We start from the raw sequence: 27,254 nt of genomic DNA, 5'->3' as shown, positions 1-27,254 counted from the left end.
TGCCTATAATATATGAATCCCAGGAAAACTACCGCTGTGTGTTAATTAACGACAAAGTCGAGTAGAGCGGAAGTAGAGTACATACACTTAGGACAAACCGAAGACAAAAAAAAAAAACGACAACCCATAATTAATAATGTGTTAAGGTTTCATAGACGGTTTACTGTGCCTCGGTGGGTTTTATGACTGTTATTGTTACAGGTAAGAAAAAGGTTCAAATAATTACTTGGAGGAAGAAAAAAAATAATAAAATAACACCTTTAAAATGACCACGCGTTCAAACTGACGTTGCTTTTCCTCCTTCAAATCAAGGTGGTCAACTTTTCAAACAAATGATTACATTTTTTTTTTTTTTGTCATTTTGCTTCATAGAGCAGCAGGTTGGTGCAACGGGGTCACTGCAGGGTCCGCGGTTCGATCCTGACTGGCATTTAAAAAATTGTCCTTAGTGTGCGATTGTGCCCTGCGATGGATTGCCACCCCGTCCAAGGTGTCTCCCGAGTTCCCTGGGATAGCTTCCAGGCTCCCCGTGACCCTGTGTCGGATAAGCGGTACAGAAAATGGAAGGATGGCTGGTCATTAAAACTGCATATTCCTTCCTTCCACCTGGAAACTCCGCAGGTTACAAACTTTTTCACTTGACTGTACGTCATTAAAATTAGGAGCGCTCGCATGTTCTGACTGTTCATACATTTTTAAGAGAACCTCATCACAGTGCTGTCCGTCACAATCTGTTGCACACGTAATAGTCTGCAAAGTTCAATGCTAAGATAACCGAACAATCCGTTTTCGAGTGGAAACTGATACGGGGTAGGACGTTACCGTTTGTGTTCGTGGGAATTGCTGTGCTTTTAATCTTTCAGAGTAGCTTGAACTGAGCAGTTAATGTCCCTTGACAGTGACCAGAAGATGCAGAGCTCAAATCCCAGGATTGCCAGAGAGCCACTGTTGGATCCTGAACCCTAATTATAATACAGTAGGTATTAGTGTAAGTGACAATATTTTAAAATTCAAAATGACATCTAGAAACGTCATTATTCATACTAGTATAGCTTAACGTTAAAACAATGTTCACAGTATTTCCATGTCCCAAGTGCTGATTCCTGGGACATTATAACAGTAGCCACGGTTTGGTTTATAATACATTTTAGAGTTACATTCACATCCACAGAACTTTTCAAACAAGCCCTTATTGATCTCTCTCAATAAATATGCTTCTCAAGAAGTGTATTTGAAGTATATAGAGTAGTTCAAAAAAATGTGAATTTATTTGAATGATGTCCTATTTTAAACCCATTCAATTAAGCAGTTAAGACAAGTATTTAATATTAATAAATACACTTAAACAGCTAAATGCAATTCAGTCACTTCGTTCTAAAACAATAATATACATTTTAGTGACATCAAATGTTTGCTAAACATCCATTCATTAGTCTGTAGTCTTAACTAGGTGTGAATCGAGAGTTTTTTTTCAAAAAGCACGAGACAAAATAATAATAATAATAATAATAATAAAAAGACGCATCTGCTTTTTTTTGGTAACATTTATGCAAAGGGTTTTTGAAATCTGATGAAAATAATGACAAGGATAATAATATGGATAAATGCGGCATATAAATATTCAAACTTTACAAAATTTAATAAATGGATTTATTTGTTAAAACTACAGAAAAGGGGGTAAATACCTTTAAAAAAAAAAAGCTATCTCAGTAGGGTTTGTACAGTGGATAAGAGGAAAGGGGGAAAAAAAAAAAAAAAAAAGCACTGTGACATGTCAGTACAAAAGACATCGTGTCTCGCAAAGGAAAATCCGGGGTCTCGTTTAAGAAATATTTACTAGAATATTACAAAAAAAAAAAAAGTCTTCAGTTTCACCAGCCTCGAGTTGTGTAAAGATGGAAGGAATGCTGATCTGGAATCAGTTTGCTACAGGGAGAAGGATCCAGATAAACAACCATCTTTAACTTAAGAGAGGGTTCCTTTATGACTATGGGCTGAGGATCGATGTGAATGGAGAACAGGTAGTCGCATCTCTAGCGCCCTCTCTTGCTGATACTTTTATACACATCTCAAATAAACCCCCAGTACAAACGAAGGGAACATACCAAGATGCGAGCTAAAAGTGTCTAACAATAAATATCAGTGAAACGTAAACCGAACGTAAAGATCAACGATCTATGACTGTATGCTGGTGCTTTTTTTTTTTTTTTTTGGCCAATACTTTGCAGACAAAAAAAAAGAAAAAAAGAAAAAAAAAAAAGAAATAAAAATTCACCTCTGTTTCTGGACCTAGCACAGTATTCCCCTAAACAGCTTCGCCAAAATGTTCCTTACTAACGAACTGCCACTGGTAATAAAAATATGATACTGCTAAAATATCTGCAGTGCTCAAAATAGAGAAAATCTATACATACTTTCTGAAATACCCCACACAAGACATAAATTGCAAAAAGAAACGATACGATTACTATGCATTTAGTTACATGTTTTAGGTGTAGTTAAAAAAATAAACAATGAAATAGGACAAGAATCTCTCGATGATGTGGAAACGGCACTTTGAGACGTGGCTTAGCATTGAAAGACACGGACTCCGGGTACCAGGAAACGCAACAGAGTGACGGATTTCGTTGTTAGTTGATTACTCCTTACATCATGTCCTTCGAAGCTCTTAGCTGCCTGTACAAGCTCGGGTTCGATGTTAAAATGAGCCTTTAGTTATGACAAGTCTTTCTGAATTAGGTCTACTCTCATATCAACCCCTGGAAAATGAGAAGAGCGTGCTACTCGGGCTGAATCGGTTTGATCGGATCTGCGCCGGAGCTCTTCGGTCGTATGCGCGAGTCGGTTTTGTCACGGCTGCCGGTTTCTCTTCCGGACCCGTTTCATCAGCAGCCACAAATTAAAGTTGTTTAAAGTCAGGTGGGATGAGATGTGGCTCCTAATTGGTTGGAATGAAAACCTGCAGTCGCACCACGTCTTCATGGATAAGATCAAAATCAAAACAAATCATCAAACCAGGTAGTGTGCGAACAAATGAATCGTGCTGAACACACAGTTTCAATGCAAATCCGACACACACTGCAGTTTGTTTCATTCACTGGTCAAGGTCACGGATGATGTACTGGGAGTTAATTTAGTTCAAAGGTTAATAATTGTGAAAAACAGTGAAGTCTGTGTCTTCCAATCAAGCATACACACCAAGGAACTTGGTTTAAACTGAACATAAATGGTTGACTGATACCTTCCATCTTCTGTTCAATGTTAGTCAAATGTAGTGAATATAATTTCAAAATTATAAGATTGTGAACCTCCAAACTCGTGCCAAGTCGAGCGTTTCTATGGGCTTTTTTTTTTTTGCCAAGTGTGGACATTCATGAGGACTGAAATAATTATCGCACCCATTGTGACTCGTATCCCAACCGTCACCAAGATCTCAGTGACGTCTCATTGCCCCGACATCATACAAGTTCAATAAGAATAAGTTAAAAATCTGAAGAATACAAGATAAAATCTGCAGGACAAAGTGTGAGGGCTCAGAGGCTGACCTGTGTGTATAATTTGTGTGCTCACAGTGAGTGAGAAGGTGTGTGTGTGTGTTTGTGTGTGTTTATCAGTGTTGTATATTCAAAGCAGGCTGGCCAGGCTGGTTGTGGGTCCATTCTGAGCTTGGATCTGCACTGGTGGAGTTCCATCTGTCCACTGAAATACAATTGTGTGTGTACACACACACACACACACACACACACACACACACACACACACACACACACAAACACAAATAAACAACTTTAAAAAAGGAACCAAGACAACAAACAGTCTACAAAACTCTGCATTGAAGTCTAAATGATATTTGCGTGCACCCAGACACAACAAACCTGGCCGTGGACTGAATTACTTGTAAATGAACAATTCTTTAAACCGAGGTTAGAAATGTAAAGGTAGATAAGGGGGATTTCAGTGGAACGGAAATGAAATTTAAACCGTTTGCACTTTCACTCTTTAGGTTAATACTTGAGCTTTACTCGTGGTTGTGATACATGCAACAGAAACACATTTCAGTTCAGGAAAACTTGTAATATAGCTAAATTTGACTATGTGAACTATTTTCCCAGGCCATCGCACACAAGAATGCAAAATAATGTCAAAATGGAAATCATTTATTCCCCTGGCTAACTCAAACATCAGTAGCTCTCCAAGAAGAAAAAAAAAAAAGAAAAAAAAGAAAAAAAAAAGCGCAGATAATGACCGATTGAAAGAAACGGTTCGGGAAATAATCAAATTTACACAAATGCTATATCTTAGTTACATTATATGCAGTCAAAACAACACACAGAACATGTTTGGTTTCTAAACTGCTTATGATCTGCAGTAGCTCTACAGATATAATAGCTAATAAGCGACGGAAGCTCATGACCAGACCACCAAAAGTTTTTCACTTCATGGTGCATTGAGTAACTTCAAACAGATCCCCATTTTGTCTTTTCGAACACTACAACACATTAGTGTTTGTAGAAATAAATAAAAAGTTGAATCACTTTGCAAACAATTGTGACGATTCATTGGAAATGGAAAACGGTTGTAAATTTTACCCCCCCCCAAACACTTGAAGTGTTCCGACATCACCGCCGAGCGTTGTTGGTGTGACGGAGCACTTACACTGATGAGGTTGTGTTCGGGCAGGCTGCAGGCAGCTATGTGGTCCTGTAGGAGCTGCTGGGAGAAGTTCTGGTGCATTTGTGCTGCTTCGTGAGCATCTATCGTGTTCCCACAAGCCTTGTTCAGATCTGAGCACAGAGAAAACAGGGATGGCGTCAGCTTTCGAAACATAATCAAAACGTTTGGGACACAGATCATATTTGTTGTTCATTTGGCAAGGAAATGTTTGCTTGTTGTGGACGGCTGTGGTTCAGGTGGTAGAGCGGGTTGTCCACTAATCGTAGAGTTGGCGGTTCGATTCCCGGCCCACGTGACTCCACATACCGAAGTGTCCTTGGGCAAGACGCTGAACCCCGAGTTGCTCCCGATGGCAAGTTAGCACCTTGCAAAATCAGCTCTGCTACCATTGGTGTGTGAGTGTGTGAGAATGACACACAGTGTAAAGCACTTTGGATAAAAGCACTAGGTAAGTGCAGATCATTTACCATTTAGCGCTAAGAAAAAAAAAAGAAAGAAAGAAAGAAAGAAAAGAAAAAATGTTCACCTTTAAGCAGCGCAGAAGACCACAGCTGAACAGACATGTCAGGAATCTTGCTGGCCAACTGCATGGCTGGAACCACCATGTTGTTGCTTTCCTGGAGAAGGTCAACATGAACACCTTTTAGATTTTATAGCTCAAACAAAACAGACCACACACATTCCCCACACACACTTATTTCACAGGCTGTACAGGACTTCGGAGACTTTTTTATGACTTATATGGCCAAAACGCTAGATTTTGGTACGGCTTTTTTCTTCTTCAAAATTTGCGATGCGATTTGCAGACTTTTTGCAAATTAAAACTACTTGAACTGGCAACACTGCGATCGCACGGAATTGTATCGTGCGGACTTTCGCAGTGATGCTTGTTGGTAAATGAGACCTTTCAGTTGTACACGTCAATCGAAGAGGTCTTTGACCGAACGCACGTCGTCGTCACGTGACGCGTCCTGACCCGAACCTGCGGTAATTCTGAAAAATTGCAAGCGCCTCTGAATACTGTGCCGTTTCCTCGATTTTTGTGCTCGTTTCCGTGATCGCGAATCCTGGAGGGACCGATTTCCAGTGACATGCGATTAGACCTTGTACAGTCATTTTTCTCTTTATCCCAGGAAGGGAAAAACCAATATGCGTGCTCACAAAACAATGGTAAACATGAATAATTCATTTCCATGACGGAGAGGGCTACAAGAGCACCACTTACCCTGTGGTTTCCCAGAACGTAGAATATGTGTCCGAGAAGGACGAGCGAGCACGCGGTCAGTCGATTCAGATCCTCGGCGTTGGACATCTTTAGAGTCTCGCGCAGGAAACGCCTGCACATGCACAGACACGATTAAGTGCACAAGTCTCAAATCGCAGCTCTTGTACATAGACAAATCGCAAAGCATTGTTTAGAAGGAAAATAAATAAAAAGCATCGTATATCTATACACAAATAAATGTAAAACAGCTCCCTGGACAAGACGAGCGTAGTAGCGGACTCACTTGGCCTCGTTGTAGCGTCCCTGGAAGAAGGAGAGAAGTCCGCGGATATAAAAAGCCGCAGCTCGCAGACAGTGAGAACTGCAATAGGGAGAAAATGAGTTCAAATACGTTTGCACCAAGAAAACAACTAAGTTCTAAATGCCACCGTTTATATTATTGGCAGTTTGTTGTCAAAACCTGCCCTTATCTAAAACTCCTATATCTCAAATCCATTTATAAGAAGGACTCATGTTAAACAGGTGATCATGGTTCGGTATAAAAACAGTATAAATAACCATTTCACATAATTCAGCAACACATAGTCAGTGCAACATGAATCCTCGTACCTGACAGGGAAGTTGTGGTCAGGGTTTATCCTCTCTAGTAGGCTATAAAGCTGTTGAGAGACATGAAAACATGGTTATCCTTCATCAGTACACCTGGTAGAAATATGGAACACCGATATATGAGGTGAGGTGACTCGCCTCTTGGTGTCGGTTGCCCTCTCGAATGTACACGCTGGCCAGGTTGGTCACGATGAAAGTCCACAGCTCCTGGTGTGTAGTAAGCTGAGGAAGGAGCGATTGAGAAACGTTGAACTGGCGGAACACTTCTAGCGACAAAAGCGATGCATTTGATTGGTACGCAAAACGCAGCACCAAACTATACATCTAATACATCACTAAGTGGTCATCGTATCAACCCATAGCATACATGCTACTGGCATGACCGCATGCTTTATTGTTATTATTATTGATCTAATAACCAACTGTAAAACAACGTTAGCTGGTTAGCGTTCTCGTTTAGCAAACGACACGCAGCTCGTATTTGCCTCTGGATTTAAATGGCTCGGATTGTTGACGAGCAAGAATTTCGCGACAGTGCCGCTTGTGTGCTCCAGATCCTGTGGGCCATCTTTATTCATCACTGCAGCAATCCAAGCATTTCTGTGCTTTGTCTTTTAACTTTTGAAATCTCTGAAAACAAGTTCCTTCCTTGCCTGAGAGAACAATCAAACAATAAGTTCCTTAGTTTAAATTTGGACACCCTGTCATTAAAGCTGCTAGTAACAGTCAAAGAAGCGCACTGTTTATTGAATGATGTTTACTGTCAACCGGATATGTTCTAGGAACAGCGATGTCACTCCCTGTTGCTCACGAATATTCGTTTGAAACGTTCGATAGATACTAGGTGTGTTTTGGGCTTCCTTTCTGTCTCTGACTTTTTCTGTGACCAAAACACACACACACACACACACACACACACACACACACACACACACACACACACACACACACAGGCATGTTCTGACATTCGCTTGAACACAATAGAACTCAGGACATCATGCACCTAAAGAGGCAAAAACATGCAGCATGTGCAGTTTCTTCAGAACAAGTAACACGATGATTCAGCTCGTCTTCTCGTAGCTGCAGCAATAAATGAAAAACAGAGCGCTCACCCGCAAGGCTGTAGTGAACTGAGCCTCTGCGTTGTCCATACAGTTCACGGAAATACAGTAGAGCCCCTGAAGAGACAGACATTCCATTAAACACACTTAGAAAAACACACTCAGAAAATGTAGGCGCCCCCGCTTCCTACTTTAAGGAAGCACAACGCCCTCTCGAGACAGCTGAAATAAACCTCATTTAAATCCTGCCTCATTTAAATCTGCTCAAACGTTAAACCTGAGGATGTCCGTTGTGTGAGTGGAGTGTGGACTCACTAATAAAGTATGGAGCTGAGCAGCGTGGTTGGAGAACAGACGAGGAGATTGCTGGCACAGCTGGCACACCTGAGAGATCTGTTCGAATCACACAACTTTATTAGCACCAAATTGATTTGAAAAAAAAAAACAGCAACCCCCCCCCAGTAAATCAGATGAGCAGACCTCCTGTAGCGCCGTCGCTTTGTGTCCCGTAACCAGGCGACACATGATGATGTGCTCCAGTAGGATGACTTGGAATGACGAGAGGATGGGACTACAGTCCAACACTAAAATAAAACACAAGACAGAACGAATATTAGGCAAACAGCCAATCAGATAAGGACGTGAAACCTGAGGACACATCCACACTGTGTCATAATGACCAAAACAGAAAAATTGCTGAAATTCAAGCGTTTTTAAATCAGGTCCAAAAAATAAATAAATAAAAATGCACATCTGCATTTTGTCCAATGCCAAATGTCCAATCCCCTACAGAAAAAAGAAAGGAAAAAAAAAAAAAAAAAAAAAGTGTCTTGTGTGAAGCCACCCTTTCGAGTGATCAAAAATATTGGAACATGTGACTGAGAATTGTTCCTTGCTACCCAGGTGCACCCTGTTAAATTGACTGTTTAAAGAATCAATAGCTCTGAATCAAGAATAAGAATCAATAGCTACTCTTGAGCCGTAGGTTTCGCCTGTGAAGACCGGGTTCGTTCTTAAAAAGGAGAAACCAACATGAAGGCCTAAGCGCTGTCCATGGGAGAAAAGCAAGTCATTTTGAAGCCGAGGGGAAAATTCTCAGAGCCACTGCATAAGCATCGGGCAATACAACAATTTGGAAGAAAAAGAAAATTGATCTTTTGACACATTCATCTTTTGATCGCAAACCCAAATGTCTTCAATGGATAGCGATAAGAATAGCATTGGCCTTGCCGTTCCAATACTTTCGGATGAGACTGTACATACGCAACTTGCTTTTGGAAAGAGTATGAGGGTTTAAAGAAAAGGCAACAGTCAAATTCCTAACCAAAGCACTAGTAACCAAATTTCTAGCCTCAAAACACTGCTATCGAGTTATTTACATCTCTAGTAATTTACATGTTGTCAATTCTCAAATAAGTGCCTTGGTGAAACATCTGCTACAAATGACAGATGTCAGGTCATTGTTTTACAACAAGTCTCTGGCCCTGAGTGTAATCTTGGCCTTCCATTTCAGTGTTCATTTAGCTGTTTAGTTTTAATTTCAGTCTTCTGGTAACAATACGTAAAAGCTGTAATCATTTAGTTATTGTTTGCTTTAGTCTAGATTCAGTTGACTAAAAAAAAAAAAAGAAAACTGGTCTCTCTAGCTTTTCTCTTTCTTTGATGCACACTGCCTAAATGAAAGTACTGTCTGAATGATTATACGGCCAACATGCAGCAGCTCCTTCACATTTATTAAACTGCATAAGCTTCACAAAAGTACATTCATTTCGGTGATTTTGACAGGGTGTCATTAGGCTTGCTAGTTCTGGCTAGCTAGTAATACATTACACTAACAAGCGTGGTTCAGAATTGGTACAGATGCTTCATGATGAAATTCCAGGACGTTTTTTTTGTTTTCAAGGACTATACAAGAGATGTCATTCAAACATACTCCAATTCATCTTTTTAACCCCACCACCCCAAAAAATTTATAATAATAAAAAACACAGCCAAATTTTATATGGCAACTTTTCCACCCATGCTGGACTAAATTTGCATTTCCCGGGCATTGCTTCGTCTTCAGCATAACATCAACATACTCCCGGTGAGTGACAGGAGCACTGCTCCAACAACTTTCAACAGAAAGCTACTAAACGTCGCTAGATGATGTCATGCGCGAATTAGCATATTCATTACATCATTGCGTTGTATTTGCATTCTGCCTAGTGTCCGTTTGCTGTTACTCTCCACGTTCACAAGGTGAACATGCATTTTAGAGGTTAGAGGTTCCGAATTTCGGTTTCGATTAATCGTCCAGCCCTACCCGAGTGTATAGACCGGAGAACAGATGAATTATTCTGTAATTCTTTAATAATTCCCACACAAACAGAGTGCATAAAGATTAGGGGGAAACATCAGCAGGTTTAAGACATTTTCGATTTGATTTTATTAACAGTATAATATTACACTTCATTATATGTTTGAAGTAGAAGGGTGCATTATTATTATTTATTGATTTGAGCTCGCCAGAGAAAACTGAGACTTACGAATTTTGAATGAAGTCAGGCATCATATACAAGACTACCAACTCGGGAGAGAAATCAAGAAGCAAAAAAAAAAAAACCCCCCAAAAAAACAACCCACCAAGCAACCAAACAAAAAGCACAGAAAACACACACACACGCACACATATTTATATACATTATAATAAACAAAAACCAATTCTTAGTGTAGAATGATCCACTTTCCAGTTGTTATAGTTATAAAAATGATTACAGTGTGTTTAGAGTGGTGTTTAATTCTGACTCACTCTTTAGTTTCTCTAGTTGCATTAGAGCTTTGTCTGTGTACTTCTGCGCCTTCTCCAAGTATCCAGCCTGCATCGAGTGCATCACAGTGACCTACACAACACACACACACACACACACAATTTGAGGTAAAGAAATGGGAGAGATAACTATTCAGATCAGATCAGTGAGGAGTTAATATTGAAATTGCATACGTCTGTATCCAGAATTAACTACTGATTTAAATGCTACTCGGACAGGTGTGTGGGAGTTGTGTGCATGGGGCGGAGTTCGTCTAAAACACAGGTGTTTCAGGTATGCGCATTTCTGACCCTCGACTTCAGCCCAATTTTTTCATGTGTGATATAGGAGAGACGAGCAGAATTAAGTCCAGCATAAAAATACTATAAAAAAAACAAAAAAACAGGTAAAGCCATTTTAGGCCAATATTAATTCTAGAAACAAAACACTAAGTTCATTCATAGTATTCTCATTAAAAAAACAAACAAACAAACAAACAAACAAACAAACAAACAAAAAACCCTGAAAATGTGACTGGGATCTCAATTCAACAACTCAAAACAGTACATTAAAAAAGCAGGATAAAATAATATTATATTATAATAATATAAAATAATATTATAACTAAACACATTACAACGTCATGACCTCGAGTTAGTATTTATTTTCTGGCTTCAATAATAAAGCTCGATTCTAGATCAATTTTAAATAACCCGTATGTAATCCATAATCTATAAACCATGAATTAAACCAAATCTGCAGTGACTAAGGTCTATTTATCATGAGATAAATTTATTTTAATGCCATATTTTCATTCATACATCAGATTTGCCTTTTTTCCCTTCTTTTTTTAATTTTTATTGTCTCCTGCTTTTATGCTACATAATATTGTATTTGACAGACCAAAAAAAAAAAAGAAAGAAAAAAACCTCAATGTGCTTCTTTAATTTGTATTTTCTATCCCTGATATATATATATATATATATATATATATATATATATATATATATATATATATATATATATATGTGTGTGTGTGTGTGTGTGTGTGTGTGTGTATGCGTGCGTGAGAGAGTGCGTCTTTAAAGGCAGTGATCTAGAAGCAACTGAAAAACCTCACCTTGTACACCAAGAAAAAAATCTGGCAACCTCTGAAACATCAACTACACATTGGCAAAACCGCATCCAGAATATCTGTCTGAATACATCGTATGAATATTTCTATAACTTCTGTACTCGAGTCACTGACTCTGAACGTGACCTTACGCTGCTAGAGGTGCGGTTTACAAATTTCACACTGCTAACATGCTACAACAGCATTCTAGATTTGTGTGAAAGATCCTCAAACATCTCGTGCATTTTGGAAGGAAAAGCGAAATGTAACACCCGATCTTTTTCAGCATGTGGCCCTGAATGTATTCTTCTGAAACGAAGAGTGTCAAAATGAACAAAATGACAGTTCTCTACTCTAGACTGTGACTTTCTGAAGGTTTTAAGACTAGTTACGCAGAAAATTCACACACACAAAAAAAGACAAACTCAAACAGCTGGAACTTAGCTTACAAAATATCGCATGACCGCATGTTTGAACATGCATTAACCCAAGATATGTTCTGAGTGAGTGTGCTAATTAGAGGTAAGAGAGTGTGTGTGTTTGAAGGAGAGACATACCAAGTACACGAGCACACACATATGCTCTTTAGGCAGCCAGTGGAAGAGGTCCGCGGGGTTACTGGGCAAGATCTCGTCATCGTGGAGTGTTGAGATGGTCTGGATGCACTGCTGCAGTTGCTTTAAACACGGCTTCACGCTTTTCACCTACACACACACGTTGAACAAAATGTACTTTTTCCACAACTCGTTAAAAAGCAATGCCACAATCAAGGCTTTATGACGCGATTATTGTTCATGGGTCAAAATTCAAAAATGGTTTGCACGGTCATAAGATACAACTGAAGTATTTAATAATCAAATTACTATAGTCTTATTGACTCAATGGTGTGTATTATATTATATTATATAAATAAAGAAAAACAAAAGAACAATTGTTAAACAGAAAAAAAAACTGGTATCATCATGTGTTTAAAATAAAACATAACCTTTCAAAAACTTTCTTTTATACAAAAGAATTTGTAAAGTTTACATACTACATGATGATGTATATTTTGAGTAGAAGGGGTAGAAGGGTGTATTAATATTGACTTATCTTTAGTTTGTCATAAAAAAAACAAAACATTATTACTTATTAATACTTAGTATTAAGACCTGCGGCACAGAACCCAGTTTTCTATACAGTGAGATCTTGGTTAAACGTGGGCACACTGACCTGTCCGGCATCCAGGTAATGCGTGACCTGCAGCACCAGGAAAAAGACCCGGAGGGATTCCTTCTGTATGGGGTTTCCCTGCCAGTTCTCCACGATCTGCCCGCACAAGGTGAGCAAAGGATGCACCTCCTGTAGCTTTCGTTCCATCAGCAGCAACTGCATGTGCATGCATACACACCATATTATCAACATACTATTCAATTACAACTGTACAGACATGCCTAATACTGCTACTATTCAGTCATCAGCACTAATGAATTACTCCAAACATAAACAGGGAAAAACACACACACACACAAAAAAAAACAACAACTCACCATCCCTTTACTCAGAAGAAACAGAGCTCTGAGGAGAAAAGAATAATAACAATCAAAGGTATTTCTTCTGTATATAGATAGAGAAGGTTATCTAAAACTAATGCACAACAAAACACATACCTGGTGTATTCTGATCCGACGACCCTGGCATATTCAGCACCTACACCCAATAAGTCACACGCAGACACCAAGTCCTTCTCTAGTGTGTGCAGTTGCTACAAACAGGAAGAAAAAAAATGACAACAACTTTGTAATAATTTCATAAACAGTGTTCCTGCAGTCGACATATTTTCAGTTTTCTGTTCATTTTCTATAGAGAAATATCAGCTTCCACTTACTGCTAGCTGGAATAACAATCGGCAGTGCCAGTACGGAGTCTGCTGGGAAATCTGGATGGCTTTGCGCAGTAAAGGCTTAGCAGAATCCACCAAATTCTAGGAAGGAAAAAAACACCAACAACAACACAGCTATATTTTATATACCATTTAACCATTTGTACTAACTTACACCTCAAGCCTGTAACAATAATAATAAAAATAAGTAAATGTAGCTGCTTTGTACAACCAGACAACAATTCAAAACACACGGCAGAAAAAAAAAAATCTAGATTTTGAAGAGGGTTGTGTATAGTACTATTCGGACAGGAACGTCATCTAAAATTTGTTGCTCTGTGTTTTAAGCATTGCTTGGTTTCGTTTTGGTTTTGGCAGGAGACAATATAAAAAAAAGTGAGCGCTACCTGAAGTGCCTTTACACTTATGAAAAAGCGCAAAAATAACAATTAATTAATTAATCTTTCCCAACAAGATATAATGCAACATTTACCAATTCAGACGGGATTATCGTTATTATTACACAAGCTAAAACACTGTGTAAACTTCCCAGATGTGTGCTCATCCATGACTAATTTGGATGAGACTAATATCCCAGAATTACACACCGGCAATAATTACATTACCCCACCTCCCCATGTAAAACTAGTTCCATCTGAATTGGGCTTATGTCAGGAGCTCCCGAGGTTATGACCCCATGTAGGGTCGCTTGATTTACAAACAGGTTCCAAAATCTCCTGGTCTGTTTTACTCGCTTACTTTACAAATATATTATATTATATTACATTACATACACAAACAGTCAAAAGTTTAGACACACTCATTTTTTCTCCACATTTAAGATTAATAATAAGGTGATCAAAACTGGAATAACAGAAATGGAACTATAGGAATTATGTTGTGATAAAAAATCCAAAATAAATCTGAAAAATTTAATAGCATCTTCAAAGTAGATCCCCTTTTCGCCTAGAATTTCCAGAAATGTATTCTTGGCATTTTTTCTCAACCGATTTCTTGAGGAATTTCCCTGAGATGATTTTTAAACAGTATTAGTAGGAGTACAGTAGGAGTTCACACCGACGCCGGACTCTTATCGGCTGCTTTTCGGAATATTTCACTAAGAGTTGTCCGTTAAAATAAAACATTTTTTGTAAATAAAATATTAGTTTTGTAGTGAAAGAAATGAATACGTCGGCACGATTATATTTTTGTCTAGGACACCGATTTCACACATTTAATCACACACCTTCAGATCAAAAGGTTTTTAACATCATGATAAGCATTTCCGTCGAGTGTCCACAAACTTTTGACCAGTAGTGTACGTATGTATATATATATTTTACAAATTTATATTATGAATACTACCCCCCCAAAAAAAACCCCAACACATTTATATTAAAGAGATTATGTGCCATTTTGGACTTTTATCATTACGCCGCACTAACGTAGGAGTTTAGAAATAAAAAGATAAATTTCCCGTCCATCTACCTCCGCTAGTTCCTCTGCAGCATCGACTGACTCAGACGCTGGGACGACCGAACTCCAGAAAAACGAACGCAAAAAATATGCTGAAAGTCTCAGAACACTGATTATAATCAATTTGGGGTCATTTTCCCCAAAAAGTTCAGAAACTCCTGGCTTATGTTTTCTGCTGGGGTTACAACACGTCAGGAAAAATGGGTCGAGAGATGCCGAGGCAATGTGATAGAGCTAGAAGAGACATGCTAGAACAAATGTGGGAATCCAAAACCTGTTCAAAGAATACGCAATAGATTTGGGGTAGTTTATACCGGCAAGGCGTATGCCTACAAGCCATTACATATTATTACCATCACATACATACAGGAAAATGCTACCTTTTTATAAACTGATACTTTGACCATTTTTGTTACGCGTACTAATAAAGGAACGTCTGGGAAACCCAACTGATACAAATTCATTTAACATCCTTTTGTTAATTACAGTGTAACAGTGTATAATGTATATAATACTCACTTGTTGGCAATAAAGCTCTGAGAGGAGACTGGCAGCTTCAAATTTAACATCTTCAAACTGGGGGATCTGGGAAATCTGGTTAAGGTTATTTCTGCAAACTGCACCTTCAGGATTTGTCTTGAGCAGAGGGTTCAGAAAGAAGTCTTTAATACTCCTGTTAATTCACAGAACTGATATACACTTGACAGTTTACACAATAACACATTGAATACAAATACATCTGTGCAAATCCAATGAGCGATTCTTTTGGCCATTGTAAATATATATATATATATAAAAAAGGATACTTGTTGCGAGATGCACCACTGAAAGAAAAAGAGAGATGAATGCATTAACATGCATACACAAATACACACACACAAAAAAAATATATATATAAGAATAAATACTGGAAACCAGTTATACGAAGCGGGGAAACTAGCTCACGTTAGCTAAGACTACAATTTTCATGTTCATGACCGCCTTCACTACAGGACTGACCCTTTGAATAGCGTAACGAGAACATGTAACTATAACTATAATTTCCCAAGGGAAGTCATTACGTATTGAAAAATGAAAGCAGAATGACTGTAAAAGCTTACATAACTTCCATAGAAGTCATATAATGTGTACCTAGCTAAACTAGCTAGCTAAGTATTCCCACAAACGGCGCTCCCACTACTGCGGCCTACATGTTCCGCTTCTCCACCACATCCTCGGTGTTTCCTTGTCGGTCTTACCGCTTTCTCGAGATGATTCCGGGCGAGGTCGCTGTTCTTGGTGTGGTGATAGAGCACCGAGCCGAGCTGAAGGTGCGTTCGGGCCTCTACTCTTTGTGGAGGCTTGAACTGAAATACAGCCTGGAGACAGTGCACGCAGAGGCGAATTTTAGGAGGACTTGAAGTGCGGAAATGTTCGGCAAAACCAAGCAGCGCAAGATACCAGGACTCCGGGGCCTCTCCGCCAGTCGCCATTTTGACGACAATAACAACAAAAACAACCGCGGCCTAAGCGAATCTGGGCTATTCTCGCGAGATTCGACACGGGAACTTCCGCACTCCAGTAGACCTGTGAGGCATCAGGAGTCAGGACGAGCCTGACAGCTCTTACTGTCATATAGTGCGGTATTAAACACAAACACACATTATATATATATTCCATATAGGTAAACGCTGGGCATTTAATTTCAAATGGATTTGATTTGCTTCTCTGATACAGAACCTGATATATTAGTAGTGAATGAAGTGGGTTAGTGATCAGAAGGTCAGGGGTTCAAGCCCCAGCACCACCAAGCTGCCACTGCTGGGGCTTGAGCAAGGCCCTTCACCTTCCCTGCTCCAGGGTTGTCGGAACCCGACTTCCTAACTAGCTGGGATATGCGAAGAAAAGAATTTCACTGTTCTGTAATGTATATGTGACAAATAAAGGCTTCTTCGTCTGAAACACCTGACTAACAAGAACTGTCGGTTCAGACACCACTAGATAATACCATATTAAGAGAGTTAGATCTTAAATAAATGTATAAGTGCACACACACACACAGAAAGAGAGAGGACCAATAAAACTTTAATGGGATGTCAGAGCACATTACAATAAATGTTTTGAGAACAAACATTAAATAAACAGTATCATTATTGTAATGAGTTTTGATAAATGTCAAGAATGTAAGGCGTTTACTATTTCTAAAGAGAAATGTGAAAAATCTGAATATTTGAACCACATCCCAAAAAACAAGTTGAGCAGGCGTGACTAAGCCTAAAAGGAAAAATGGACATTTTAACATTCTGACAATTGTTACAAGGCTATCAAGGTGTGTATTTCAAACTACAGACTGCAGAATAGGTGTCAGACAAGATTAAAAACTACAGTGTAGTACAACTTCTTCAGTAATATGGCCTCCTTGGATTATTCTGGTGGGAGGAAAGAGAAGAGAGAGATTAGGAGATCACACATGCACAATCAAAATTATTGAACCCCCACTGCAAATCAGGTTTATTGTGAAAATTTACAGACTTTCAGCTGTTTACAATAAACAAATCCAACAAAAGCAATTGAAATAGTTCAACACAACGAATGCTTCAAGTGGTTTCCCCAAATTCAACTGAGAATGCAACGTATAATGACTTCTCTAGCCTCAAAATTATTCAACCCCTTCATGGCGAGCACCTTTAATACTTAGTAGAGCACCCTTTTGCTGTTATGACCTGCTGCAAACAAGATTCATAGCCAGACACCAGCTTCCTGAGGAATCTTATCCCGTTCCTCATGAGTAATGGCCTCCAGTTCAGTAATATTCTTGGGTTTGTGTGCTGCAACCGCCTTCTTCAAACCTCATTTGCAATGGTGGGTTGAATAATTTTGACTGCCACTGTGTGTATTTATATATTATATATATATATATATATATATATATATATATATATATATATATATATATATATATATATATATATATATATAAAATACATGTATGTATAACATATGTATAATACAATGCATTATAAGAGACAGCCATCTTATAACGAATTCCCATTACTGACCAAAGGATTAGGTCTGAAACGGTAAGCCAGCATCATTCTCTTGCGGAAAGCATCATATTCGTCATCGTTTTTGGTTAGTTCAGCAGGTCGGTCCACTCCAAAGCCTGCTCCATCTACTGCTGTGGTGCCTCTGGAAGGAACACACACACACACACACACACACAAAGATGATTTGATAACGATTTGGCGAGTTTGCCGAAAAGTGAAGTTTATAATGTGTGTTGCTATTTCAAAAACGGTGAATGTACTGAACAGGTCAAAAACGGGTACAATGATTCAGACAGGATCGAGACGTATTTATAAACCTTGACTCTTTCACGTGTCTGAACCACAACATCTCATTTAATGCTCACTTTAATCGTGAATCTTTGAATCGCCAACATTTCAACACTGCATGTGAAGTTTTCATTAATGAAGAAGTCAAACTTCATTAAGTGCAGCCTTAATGATACACAAGTATTACGATTTCTCTGTGGTTGTGCTTATTAATACACAGCGGTGTATGGATGAGATATAGAAGATTCGAAAAGAAGTCAAGATGTCATCTTTATAATCATGCCAGGCATTATATAAGAGTGTATTCTTTTCATGTGCAACAAAATGCAATAACTCTAGTCTTTACTTGTTCACAGGGTTCTTGATGCCCTGGCTCTCGGAGCCCAGACCCTCTCCCTCCTTCCAGCCCATTTTCATCAGCATCTTGAAGCCGATGTTCTCTACAGTCAGCTTGAACTCTTTATACTCCGAGTAGTCTGGATCTCTGCCTTCCTGCACAATGAAAAGCCACGGACATGCAATAGTCAACACGGACGTATTGAAAATCTCCTAGAAAACCTGTGTGTAATAACATTTATCATTAAATAAAGCAGACAGGCATCAATACACACAGCAATGACATCATCAATATATCAGAAGCACTAAGGCCAAGCATTCACTATAAATCATATACACTATCTACATATACAGATATTTTAAAAAAGTTTTTGAAGTTTTTGAAGAACATCCTCCAGGATGGTAGCATTTTCACATTTTCTTAATTTTATTTTATTTTTAAAATAAGAATGAAAAAATAAACATACGCCAAGATCACTGCATCAAAATCCATGCATTCCAGCATGGACACATGTTTTCACAAATGTAGTTGGTATGGACGGGGATAAAACGGTGTCTTCGGAAATATTCAGATACACATGGCGAGGTCTTTGTGGCGCTCTAAGGTCTGATCGATGCTTTTACAAAAGATAAATCTCTCACCTTTAAAGCCTTAAACGTTTCCATGAACTTCTCCAGCTCGTCGGGCGGCAGGAAGTCACCAATGAAATGCTTTCCTTTTCCCATCTCGGTCAGCTGCTCGGCCCACTCTGCCCCGAAAGACATCAAAATCGAAAATAAAAACACAAGGACACGTGATACGACACCCGATAATGATCGCAGGATCGTGTTTGCTAGCTGTAGTCGTAGTCAAACTGCACCCAAACTCCATTTCAGTTGGACGTATTCCTAGTTGTAACCCATATGTCCTGAAACAAAGTTCGCTGACCCCTTGTTTTTTCCATCTCCATCTTTCGGAGTCGGTGTTCCCAGGTGCCGTTCCTGGAGTCGATCTCCTCGTCGCTGTCGTACTCGTGCTGGTGATCCCGCACAGCCTTCTCCCACATCATCTGCATCTCCTGCATTGCCCTCTTGTGCTTCATGATCATATCGAACATCTCCTGCATCTGGGTACAAATTACACCAACGTAACAAGAGGTATTAACGATGACACCTTGTAAATTCCCCTTCAAACGTGTTAAATCTTGGCATCTAACACAACCGACTAATACGTGCATTTAAAGGCAATGATGATCATAATCAGAGCTTTTTGAATACTTAAATATGTCTAGTGAACCATTTGATGTCTTTTTAAACGGACGACCCGGAGCGAAATATTCCGAAAAGCGGTCGATAAGTGTCCGGCGTAGGCGGGAACTCCTTTAATACTGTTTAAAAAGCATCTCAGGGAAATTCCTCAAGAAATCGGTTGAGAAAATGCCAAGAATACATTTCTGGAAATTCTAGGCAAAAAGGGCGTCTACTTTGAAGATGACTTTATTATTATTCTAAATGTCGGGGAACGAACAATAAAAAATAAAATCGCTCTTTTTCGGTGCCAGAATAAACTTTACTATGTTATTTGTACATGTTGTAAAAAGGCTCTTCGGGATTCAGCCTCGGGGTACGCTAAAGCGGCTTAAATCAAACAAGTTGGTGGGGTCGTTTTAGGCAAGATGATAAAACCTGGCAGAATTTTCACTTTCGCTTTACACTTTATGAATGCAGAGTGTAGCGTCTCACACATTTCTCTCGCTAATTCAAATAACATATAAAAAGAGTCAGATTTCCAACACGGTACGTTGCGGCGTGTGTTTCGTACCTCCTGCTGTTCTTTGAGTTGTTTCTTCTGGTCCTCAGAGAGCTCGGTGACTCCCACCAGACCAACCGGCTTCCCTTTCTTATAACCCAATCCTATCAGATCCTGCTCTGTAATTCAGATACATTGCATGCACACACACACACACACCAATAAGCACATATGTTCATTTCATATTAAGCAGTGTACTTGGCTAAGCCTGTACTTACACAACAGCCTAAAAACATTTGCTGCTTGGCTTTGCCCATGCTGCTTCATTTCATTTCATGTTCTACGAAGGAGAACTCTAAACAACCAGTTAAGGTATGAGCTTAGCTTACAGGTCCATGTGTACTACAGTACAGCACATGCCTAGTATGTGTACTTCTTTCTGATATATATATATATATATAATATATAAAACACATAAACATGGTAGAGTACCGGACAGCGCGGGAGAATCAGGATCTGGCTTAACCATTTGAGGGATGACGACAGAAGGGACCGGCAGCTCCACTCGGTCACCCTCAGACCCCCAGCGACTCTTCCTCTTGCGCTTTACACCTGTAGGAGCCAGGTCCTGATTCTGCTCCGCCTTGGATGAACTGAGGTTGTACGGAGTCGGAGACGGTGGTGTCGCAACTGAGCGCTTGGTGCCCGAAGAGGACTCGACACTAGACAGAGGTGCAGATCGGCTTTTGGCCTGACGGTACTCCTCCACTTTGGATTTGTAGAAGCGGTGAGCTGGACTTTGGTGATCGTATAGGAAGCTGGAGAAGGAAGAGCTGTTTATTGTCAGTCATGTCCTTAAGCCAATAAAAGCTTAAGTATAAAATTTTAAAATTTACAGCTCATATGGTCTGTTTTGATCTTTTTAGCCTAGTCTAATAATGCGTTGAACACAATTGGGATAGGTGAAACCAGGAAGTGCACTGGAGATACACAAGTATTCACGTATCCATACTTTGAAAATCGACCGGAAATAATAGACCATCCGGGTATTCTTATTTCAACATACTACGATTTCGCACACACTCATTCTAATCTTGGAAGTTTTCATGTGTTGCTGGTTTACTAAAGAGATTTTTTTGGGGGTCCAGCTTACTTATTATTTTTATTATTAAGTCCTTACATTTATATGGCCCTTTTTTCCTAGAAACTCAGAGCACTTCTTTACATAGTATGGGGGAGGGAACCTCATCAACCACCACTATTGTGTAGCATCCACCTGGATGATGCGACGGCAGCCATAGTGCGCCAGGACGCTCAACACACTCCAGCTATTAGTGGAGAGGAGAGAGTGACGTAGCCAGTTCAGAGATGGGGATTATTAGGGAGCCATGATAGAGAAAGGCCAATGGGGTAATTTCGCCACGATGCCGGGGTTATACCGCTACTCTTTTACTATAAGTGTCCTGGGATTTTTATCGACCACAGAGAGTCAGGACTCATCAGGTTTAACGTCTCATCCTAAAGACGGTGCTGTTTTTACAGTATAGTGTCCCTGTCACTATACTGGGGCATTAGGACCCACAAAAAAACAACAGGGTGAGCGCCCCCTGCTGGCCTCACTAATACCACTTCCAACAGCGACCTTAGTTTTCCCCCAGGTACTGGCCAGGCTCAACGGGAAACCAGGTGAGAACTGCAGGGAGATATGGCTCTGGCCTTATATTGGACTAGGTGTATTGTGGTACCAGTCACTTTTCAACACTTATAAACTCTCAGTTCAAAATGACTCCACAACATAATTTCTACACAGTATTGGCCTAAAAGGGGTTAATAATATAGCGCACGTGAACACGATGCTGTTTCTTAGCATTCGGCTTGGTGCAAAATGGGTTGTGGTACAAAAGAAGTCATTTAAGAACATCACACACTTTTGTGTCGTTTAGTTGTGTTTTTCTGTGAATAGACCGTCATGGAAAGCACAAATTGACTCACGTGTGAAAAGTCTCACCTGAAGGTGGGGTTGTCGTGGTTGTGTTTGATAGCGATGGCCTCCACCTCTGGCCCACCGTCGGCCACGAAGCGGGCCAGCTTCTCCGCCACCTTCTTCGTGTCCTCGTCCACTGAGGAGGAGACTTTAAGCAGCTTATCAGTACTGGGACTCAATTCAAACTACTACTCAACTGCCTCATATCAGTCTACTGCAGGTGGAGGAATAAAAGAGGGAGGGGAGGGGGCGGCACGTAGGTAATCTTTGAACCTTTCTTTACACTCAGAGTGAGACTGATGTGTATTTGAAATTGTAGGGTTATTCTTTTAATGTGGATGTACTGAAACAGCTGTATAAATTTATTGTGCTCTCTCTCTCTCTCTCACTCTTTCTTACTGACACAATCTGAGAATAGCGAAGGAGAGAAAAACAAAAAACAAAACATGTATGCTCTCTTACCATCAGTTGGTGTAGATGAGCCATGGTTCTCTTGTCGAAGTCGCGCTAATTTCTTGCGAAAGTACAGATATTCCTTGCTGTCCTTCTCGAATAAGAACCTGTGCAAAAGTGAAGACACGGGTCACGTTTTGTCTCCGTCAGAGATGAAGTGTGGAGTTAGTTTTACCCTCAGCCAAAGGACTTACGAGAACATGGGATTGTCCTTATAGTCTTCCAAAGCTTTCCTCTCAAGCTCTGGCCCGCCTTCGGCAATGAAAGCAGCCAACCGGTTGATGATGTGGGCCAGATCTTCATCCTCTGGGGGGGAAACTTTAAGCAGGCTATGAGTACTCCGCCATAACTCACACATGCACAACTGCGTACTAATAAGACAGGACACGAGGTGCGGCACGCTGTGAAACGTGTAGAATCTACCACAACAGCATGTTTCCACAGCCTGTTACGCTACAAGCTCAATTTGAAAAAACTACAACATGCCTTTAAGAGCTAGAACTCTTATTTCCTAAATGAAAACTAGATTTGCATGAACTGAAGATTCAGCACAAGACTAGCAAATCGAACTGGTATTGTATTTGTACACAACCGGTCAAAAGTTTGTAGACACGCGACTGAAATGCTTCTCATGATCTTAAAAACCTTTTGATCTTAAGGTGTAGGATTAAATGCTTGAAATCGGTGTCGGAGACAAAAATATAATCGTGCCGACATATTCGTTTCTTTCATTAGACTAAAACTAACATTTTATTTACACACACACACAAAAAACAAACCGCGTTTTAAACGGACGACTCGGAGTGAAATATTCTGAAAAGCAGTCGATAAGAGTCCGGCGTCGGTGGGAACTCCTTTAATACTGTTTAAAAATCATCTCAGGGAAATTCTTCCAGAAATCGGTTGAGAAAATTCCAAGAATACATTTCTGGAAATTCTAGGCAAAAAGAGCGTCTACTTTGAAAATGCTAAAACATGAAATTATTTTGATTTATTTTGGATTTTTTTAATCACAACATAATTCTCATAGTTCCATTTGTGTTACTCCAGAGTTTTGATGACTTTGTTATTATTATTCTAAAATGTGGAATAATTTTTATTTTTTTTTAAATAAACATCAAATGTGTCTAAACATTTAACCGGTCGTGTATTTGCATACTGAGTCAAGAACAATAAAATTCAGGGTGTCCAAAAAGTCAGGACCCAATGGGATTATGTTGAGAAAATATGTCGATCTGAATATGTTGAGCAAAATCCAGAAGACAGACAAAACAAAACAAAACATGTAGATTATATGTTGTAAAAAAGAAATACAAAATGAAGTATTTGTAGTTTTATTCTCGTTGGCTCCTGACTTTTCAGACACCCTGTATACAAAATAACAGATGGCAAATGGGTAGTATTAGAGAGTGTAGTCCTCTCTTTGGTAAAGGGAATGTTGACATTTTCATTTTGAAGAATCTTTTTTTTACATATGTTAATCGTTTCATTAACATAAAGCAGTAGGACATGAGACTGGAATTGACTGGAAAGTATAAATGGATTTTAAAAAAAGGACTGTCGGGTTACCTTTGACCTCCAGGTAGTAGGCGTCGTCGTACTCGTCCTCGTCGTCGTCGTCTGGTGAGCTGAAGACACTCGGTCGGGGGATCTGAAGTGGTGTTTTTTTGGTGTGGGAGTAGCTCTTATACTGATTGAACATGCTGCCGACACCCAAACCGGGCCGTTTCCCAACCAGAACGTTCTTCTTCTGGTTCTGTGACGAAGAGGAGGTTCCTCTGGAGTCACTGCTGGATGCTGCATGCAATTCAGTACATTATACAGGGTTATTATCTTTTAAAACATAAAATGGTATCCAAAAACTCGAGTGTAAAAAAAGTTTGCAAACCTTTAAGGAAATTTATGAAGACTGAGAACTGTACTGCAGCGAGACTTTACTGTCTTTTACGGATATTGATTAAAAGAAACTCTACTCTGAAATACATCAGATATATTAATATGACAGTTCGCTCTGGTTTGGGGTAGAGGTCGATTAATCAGCACGATAACCGACTGCTTGAAGTGTCGCTTATCGGCAAAAATCCACACCGATAGTTTTTCCCGGTCGCGTCCGTGGCTGAGAACAGTCCGCCATCATTACACGGTACGAGAGCGGCCTCTAGAGGCGAAATAAAAACTAACACTGACAAATTTTGTCGTGTTGTTCGAAGTGTTTTCTGATTCAATTCGATGGTCTCTAATTTTATTTGTTATTTGGAGTGTTACTGTTTGGTTCTGATTGGATGTATATCTTTTATTCACTTTAATATTAATAGTTAAGAAATATTAATATATATTCATTTAAAAAGGACAGTACATTTTCATGATACAGGCAGTACTGTTTAGTTTTCTACTAAAGTTCAGCAATATTTTACTTTGGGATTTGAGTGTGTTATGTTTTCATTCAGAATCAATTTTAAAAGCTATCGGATCATTATTCGATTATGGGCAGGTACAAAATCCCTCACACAGGGTTGGGGGTTCGAATCCCGCCTCACGGGATGTCTGCATGTTCTGTTTGTGCTTTGGGGGTTTCCTCCCCAAGTCCAAAGACATGCGCTGTAGGCTGATTGGCATTTCCAAATTGTCCGTGGCGTGTGAACGTGTGTGTGATCGTGCCCTTCATCGTTCAAGCGGTGTTCCAAGAGTGCTGATATTTGTTATAACATACAATTCAAACTCTAGGGATAGTTCAATACGCTGAAACCGTTACTACATTTACTACGGGCCGTCAATCGATCAGTTTGTGCGTTGGCATGGCAACATGCAATGATCTATCCAGCTGTGGACAGAGTTCTTCGGGAACTATTTTCGTGGATGGTGCAAAAACAAACTAAATATTTGGCTGTGTCTGAAATGTCAGTTACACTATATAAATTTCATGTTTATAGAACTGTTAAAAAGCAGTATCACACTCGCGACTGTAACGATGTGGGTGAAACAGAGGTCAGAACATTGCTTAATTATACTGAAATATTTGCGATGTGCTTAGTGATTTTGGTGCTAATTTGTCGATTGGTGCTATACTGTCGAAATTCCTGTGACAAGTTTGCAGTCGTGTGCTTTGCTTATGTCACAGGGAGATGTTGCCATTGGTGGATTTTCACCAAATGATCAAATAGTGATCAAAAGACCGAGAAGCATGTGGGATGCAGACCTTTGCACTCAAGTGTAGCTTATAAAAAACACAGGGATGCTATATGCTGGTTATAAACAGTTTTATACCTGAATCTGGGCTGGATTTCTCCTTCTGCATCTTTAGAAACTGCTGAAGAAAGCTTCCATCGTTCACAAACTTGTTCGATTTCAGTTCCTGCGAATCGGAGGTACTGAAAACACAATAAGCTTTGTTTAGAAAAGCAGTGCTTCATATCAAGATGGCTTGTTAGTAGTCAGATAAGGATAAGGAGGAGGAGGAGGAGGAGGAGGAGAAGGTGTAGATGTGTAACCTCTCTGCTGGTGGCTTGCTGGGAGTTGACAGATTCTGTTTGGCTTGCTCGGCCAACTTGGCCTCTATTTCTCGCTTTTTCTGTGCTATGAGTTCCTCCTGGCGCATTATAACGTTAAACTTGCTCTTCTGGTGAGCTGATTTACTTTTCCAGCCACCTCGAGCTTTAAAACAACAACAACAATAACAACAACATTAGCAAAATCAACATTAGTCTGAGACGTGAAAAAACATGAGTACAATTTTATTTATTATTATTTACTCGTGTTAATAAACGAACGAATTAATAATTTAATAATATTAATAATAATAATAATGAAGCAGATATTAGACTATGATCCGTTATATATATATATATATATATATATATATATATATATATATATATATATATATATATACACACGATTAATTCAAGAGCATTAGCGTTCTTTCTTTCCCAACGTATTTCGACTTCGCCCGATTCCTGCACTATGATTGGGTAATAATTTACACCAACAGCCAATCCGCCGCACGTACTGTGTTTATTAACCTATCCAAGCGCAGGAGGCGGGGAATGTCGCAATACAGGTAGGGGGAAAATGAGTGCAGTCAGCTAGCTCAAACAGCTACCTCAACTTAGCGTCCTCTTGCTAACAAAACAGCTACCTAAATGTTGCAATTATCGGCACAGAGACACCATATGATGTGGAAATTATCAATATTTATGTTACCTGCGTCATTTGACTCCATTTCCAGGACATATAAAGCACGGTTGACGCTGAAGAGAAGCACTATTTCGTGGTCCCTTGAGAAAACAAATGTTTAATAGGTGAGGTGAGGAATTTTACAGCGCCATCTAGTGGAACGGCGGGTTTAATTTTTAATTAACGTATAAGAAATAGACCACTAGCAAGGACAGTAGCAGTACAAATTGTAGACTTACAGATATCTTTTAAAAAGGCTCAATTATTAAGACTGGAATAAAGTTGGTTGGATGTTCGATATTCGCGGATATGCGGAAATTAAGGGACCGTCTCTAAAGTTACATACGACATTGTTAAACACGATTCTAACTTCAATAGCATTTGAAGGGAATGACTTACAGTCATATAACCATAAGAATATAAGAAACCTTATTACTAGTATAAAAACACTTAATT

General features: G+C 39.4%; 2 protein-coding genes across 3 annotated transcripts; both read right to left on the bottom strand.

Moving 5' to 3' along the window:
* Positions 1-1,245: 1,245 nt before the first annotated feature.
* On the bottom strand, positions 1,246-16,324 carry mau2 (MAU2 sister chromatid cohesion factor). Its single transcript, XM_017495875.3, has 19 exons — positions 16,048-16,324; positions 15,616-15,633; positions 15,329-15,394; positions 13,340-13,435; positions 13,122-13,216; positions 13,002-13,029; positions 12,685-12,840; positions 12,030-12,176; positions 10,361-10,451; positions 8,050-8,153; positions 7,885-7,962; positions 7,621-7,686; positions 6,647-6,730; positions 6,509-6,558; positions 6,183-6,260; positions 5,900-6,011; positions 5,201-5,291; positions 4,657-4,784; positions 1,246-3,699 (listed from the first exon to the last, which is right to left on the bottom strand). Exons 1-19 carry the CDS (start codon positions 16,279-16,281, stop codon positions 3,625-3,627), a joined length of 1,797 nt encoding a protein of 598 aa, XP_017351364.1. The 5' UTR covers positions 16,282-16,324; the 3' UTR covers positions 1,246-3,624.
* Positions 16,325-16,853: 529 nt separating this feature from the next.
* On the bottom strand, positions 16,854-26,952 carry sugp1 (SURP and G patch domain containing 1). 2 transcript variants are annotated; one of them, XM_017495874.3, is made up of 14 exons: positions 26,826-26,952; positions 26,114-26,276; positions 25,890-25,993; positions 24,195-24,422; positions 22,820-22,943; positions 22,635-22,732; positions 22,197-22,320; positions 20,681-21,006; positions 20,261-20,367; positions 19,388-19,565; positions 19,102-19,208; positions 18,470-18,615; positions 17,848-17,977; positions 16,854-17,217 (listed from the first exon to the last, which is right to left on the bottom strand). In XM_017495874.3, exons 1-14 carry the CDS (start codon positions 26,842-26,844, stop codon positions 17,191-17,193), a joined length of 1,881 nt encoding a protein of 626 aa, XP_017351363.1. In that variant the 5' UTR covers positions 26,845-26,952; the 3' UTR covers positions 16,854-17,190. The 2 variants fall into 2 exon arrangements, with proteins under 2 accessions (XP_017351363.1, XP_047018635.1); XM_047162679.2 differs by having other exon boundaries at positions 22,197-22,308.
* Between the last annotated feature and the right edge of the window lie 302 nt (positions 26,953-27,254).

This window comes from Ictalurus punctatus, chromosome 20, assembly GCF_001660625.3.
Source record: "Ictalurus punctatus breed USDA103 chromosome 20, Coco_2.0, whole genome shotgun sequence".
Taxonomy (NCBI): domain Eukaryota; kingdom Metazoa; phylum Chordata; class Actinopteri; order Siluriformes; family Ictaluridae; genus Ictalurus; species Ictalurus punctatus.
Note: the sequence above shows the minus strand (reverse complement) of the source record. Positions and strands in the feature narration are given on the sequence as shown.